The 4,037-nt window shown below is 39.5% G+C and overlaps 1 protein-coding gene across 1 annotated transcript in view; it reads left to right on the forward strand.

Annotated features, from left to right (window-relative positions):
- LOC106821548 (nuclear receptor subfamily 4 group A member 2-like) overlaps positions 1-4,037 on the forward strand; it is a 29,700-nt gene that overhangs the window by 8,894 nt on the left and 16,769 nt on the right. The window contains exon 4 of the mRNA XM_014826416.1: positions 3,148-3,272. Within this exon, the coding sequence (XP_014681902.1) occupies positions 3,148-3,272 (125 nt within the window). The remainder of the gene's footprint in view (positions 1-3,147; positions 3,273-4,037) is intronic.

A 4,037-nucleotide genomic window follows, 5' to 3' on the forward strand; every position in this document is an offset into this window, starting at 1 on the left:
GCATTAGAAAATGCTCCAAATTGAGAAGTTTGATCAGCTGGTGACGCGCGCGTCCCCGCTCAGCATCGGCGAACGGCATAATTAATCTGCATTTCCTGCACAAACAAACTGTACGCACGGCTTTGGCGCTTGCGTACGCGCACATGTATGTGTGCACATATATTACATACATGTACGCATGTATAATGTATACAAGTGTGCACATTTATTAGAATTCACCGATATCAAAAACGGCATATTTGTATAATTGAATTCGTACTCGCATATCGCACCCCCAATGAGATGGGTGAGTTATGAACACGTTTAGAAGTAAACTAGCAAGGGATGAAAGAAAAGAAAACGGCATTTCCATTGCGCACTCCTAGTCGTTATAAGAAAAACTCTACAAACATAATTATGGATGGTCGCGTGGGATATATAGTTTATTGACCTAATAAAAAACCTTCAAATTATGATTTTTTGCGCCGTGACTTCTCAGTAACCCAGGCATGCACCCATAGAGAGGCAATATATTTATTTAATTGCTAATAATAGAATTGGTATCAATTATCTAAGAGCATAATTTATGGCAAAATCCCCCCCCCCGAATATTTGTTTTATCAGTGGTATCAAGAGTAGATAATAACACATCTGTGTTATTATCTTACTCTTGGTGGTATCTATGCCACAACTCATGTGAGTCACATTATATGCTAAGGCGTCGATTATTTGGAACATTTGATTCATGATTGCATAGTAAAAATAGACACGCAACTAGGACAGCCAACAGATATATACTCGTGCATACATATATCCGCTACTATTTCCGTCTTCAGCAGCTAAACGCAACGTAGAATCTTCGAATTATTATCTGATTTCTAAATCTTATACCTTCTGCGTCTAGATGAAAATAACGCTACTTCGTAAAGCTTGAACTCATCGGCAGAATTTGTGTGTTTTATATGTGTAAAATTAACAGCTCGATCGTTAGTTACCGTAATACGCACATACACACGTACACACGCTCAGAGAGAAAGAGAAAGGGAGAGGGAAAGAGAGTGAGACACGGATAGAGAGAAAGAGAGAAAGAAAGAAAGAAAGAAAGATAGATAGATCGATACTGATTCGATAGATAGATAACTAGATATATAGAGATAGATAGATAGAGAGGTAGATAGATCAATAGATAGATAGAGATACCACTAACCCAAGGCAACCGCAGAACCGTCGATCGTAGGCATCCAGGCTTTTGTGGTTCTGAAAGTCTTTGAGAGTATAAAATGGACTCGGCTAGAATGTTAGGTAGTCAATTCACGAGATCCTAATAAGTACTTGATGGGCACAAGTTGTGGTCCTCGCTCCATTCTCGTACGGGTGTCGATTCTCAATGCACGCAATTTTCTCGAAATAGCGTGCTTTGGCTACGTTGTCTAGTGAATCAAAGTACTTGTCCATACTACGTACACTACAGACAGTCGACAAACGTGCATACACTAGCTATTATAAAAAGCTGCGTTTGATAGCTAGAGTAGATGCAGTAAAATCGGTGAAATTTCTGAACTCTCACGATGTAAACAAACTCAAGTCTATGAACATAATATGTGTTGCGTGCGTGCCAATCTTCCCATCTGCTCAATCTACGAATCTGCCGACTGTGTGGCAGCCTCATTGAACTGTAGCACCTAAAACCCACGCTGATAAACCTGTCTGGTAAATCGGGATCCTCTTACTTCTAATATCTATTGCAATAATAACACTATAGCCAATGTAAAATCGGTTGATTGTGCAGAGCGGCACATTACACGCGACACGTGTTCTCTTTTTTTGTAACCGGTATGGCCGGCGGCACGGGATTGTAGGTAATATTGCTAATTTTAGACCAAGTCGCGGAACCCTCTATATAGCTACTAGCCTACTAGCCTATCTAGTTATCAACATTACTCTCCGTGACATACAGCATCGAGTGATACACATCAAATGAAGACCTAATAATATCAGGAGGCTCTCTATATTAGGCCTATCTTTAATATATCAGGAGGCTCTCTAATAATCTCTATATTATACACTCTTGGTAATATTATAAGCTAGGTATAATTTATTTATTAATAAATATTATTAGCTCTTGATCAAATATATATAACAAAGAAAGGGAATAATATAACAAATAATGCGTATAATATATATTGATTTTAAATAGAGATTATTGTGTACATCTAAACCTGACCGCTGTGCATGCTAAGTTCTATCCCTCGATCTTTCTCTCATGTGGCCGATTTTATTTCCTGCAAACGTGTTTCAATTTAGCCGTATGCTAAGATACAGTGTTAAGTTATCTGTCATGCTATGATGCTATGACATTATGTATTCAGTCTACGTACCCGCGTTGTTATTCTCACAGTTCGGCATGCAAACATGACATTTCCAGCGTATCCTGATATAGTACCCAGCCGGCAGCGACTACGCATATTCACTAGGTCCGTCTCCCATCGTCTGTTGTACTTTGTATGCGCGTGGCTGATGACCTTTTATGCCGAGCAGCTCGCGGACGGTATAGACATGTAATGATGCCTTTCGTCCGTCGTTGTTACTGCGTTGGATCATTTTACTTAACATTTCTAACGTCACTTGATTTTACTTTTCACTCGTCTGTCCGTAGTACCGGCCTGGCAAGTTCTATTTGCGTGCGTTTTGTCCAGTTTCGATGGTTATTGTTGCCATGGAAACGACCTCATTGGATGAGAGATCACAGTTTCCTATCCAGTGGTGTATGAAGTGTAATGAAAATCGCCCCCTTTAATGAATATACCTGTCCTTTAACCAAGACGTGATTCTACGGATCCAATGACTATGGTTTGTAATTAAGCTAACACACATTGTTTTTGTAGCATCATGGAAAACATTTAATTTAATGTCTAAAATGTAGTCGCATGCGTAGAGTAGGCCTACTTGACGGGTGGATTTCTGACCCACCACCCGAACAATGATTTAATAACTTTAAGAATATACTATGACATACGGTCTGACCTCTGTTAGATGCAGTTTGACAATGAGATTATGTAACTAAAATGTCAGGTACACAGTATAACAGCACATTATATTCTTCGTATGATACGTAGACATCATCTAACGGAACAGGTATGTTATGTGAACTGGTTTTGTTGTTTTCAGTCCGACCAGCAGCTGACGGCTGTCGGGAAGGCAGAGTTTGGGCAGGCCTTGGTTGATTCTGTCAGCCTGTTTGGACTCGCCCAACTACTCCAGTCACAGGAGAGCGTCAATGATGACGAACAAAGGTAGGCAGGACAACGAAGCAATGCAAAAATGTTATCTCAGTATACATCAAAATTAATGAATGTCACCGCGTCGTCTGTAGCTCGCAGTTAGCTGTTCCAAATGATAGTTGCGATGTCTTCTATATATACTGCTGCACGCGCGTGCACGTGTGTTTTATTTGTAGTGGGTGTCTAATCACGTGACTAGGTATATATATATATATATATATATATATATATATATATGCGCACCAAAAAGAATGCTAAAATAATATTAGTGCAATAAATAGTAATACTTGAAAAAAAATACAACAAACAGAACTAAACCGGAAAGCGCGTGGCAATGCCGTTCCGTCTTTGGAACCACAAACATCTGGATGTAGGCGTCCGGCCAATGCATGTGCACATTAAATTATTGTTTTTTGTTTCTTACACGATTTAGGCAAGGAACATATTTTTCAGTACGAATAACATACTCGTTTTTTACTTGCGTTTGAAGAGTGCACCGCACAAGATAATTTTAATTTCATACAAAAAACACGGAAGTGTAACCCATTATTTTTATAATCACGCTGCTCTCTCTCAGTGGGGTACATGACATGATTATTTCTATTATGGACTCTTGATGACATGAACCATGTTTATCAGTATACATGTATGGAACAGAACGAATGTGTTGAATGCAGCACCCATACGGCTATAACAGGCCCGTAGCCAGCTTTCTATTGGGGGGGGGGTTCGTTTTTCAATTTTGCCAATTTGCTCGGCAGGGGCGTGTACAGGATT

Source organism: Priapulus caudatus, unplaced genomic scaffold, assembly GCF_000485595.1.
Source record: "Priapulus caudatus unplaced genomic scaffold, Priapulus_caudatus-5.0.1 Scaffold77, whole genome shotgun sequence".
In the NCBI taxonomy this organism is placed as follows: Eukaryota; Metazoa; Priapulida; class Priapulimorpha; order Priapulimorphida; family Priapulidae; genus Priapulus; species Priapulus caudatus.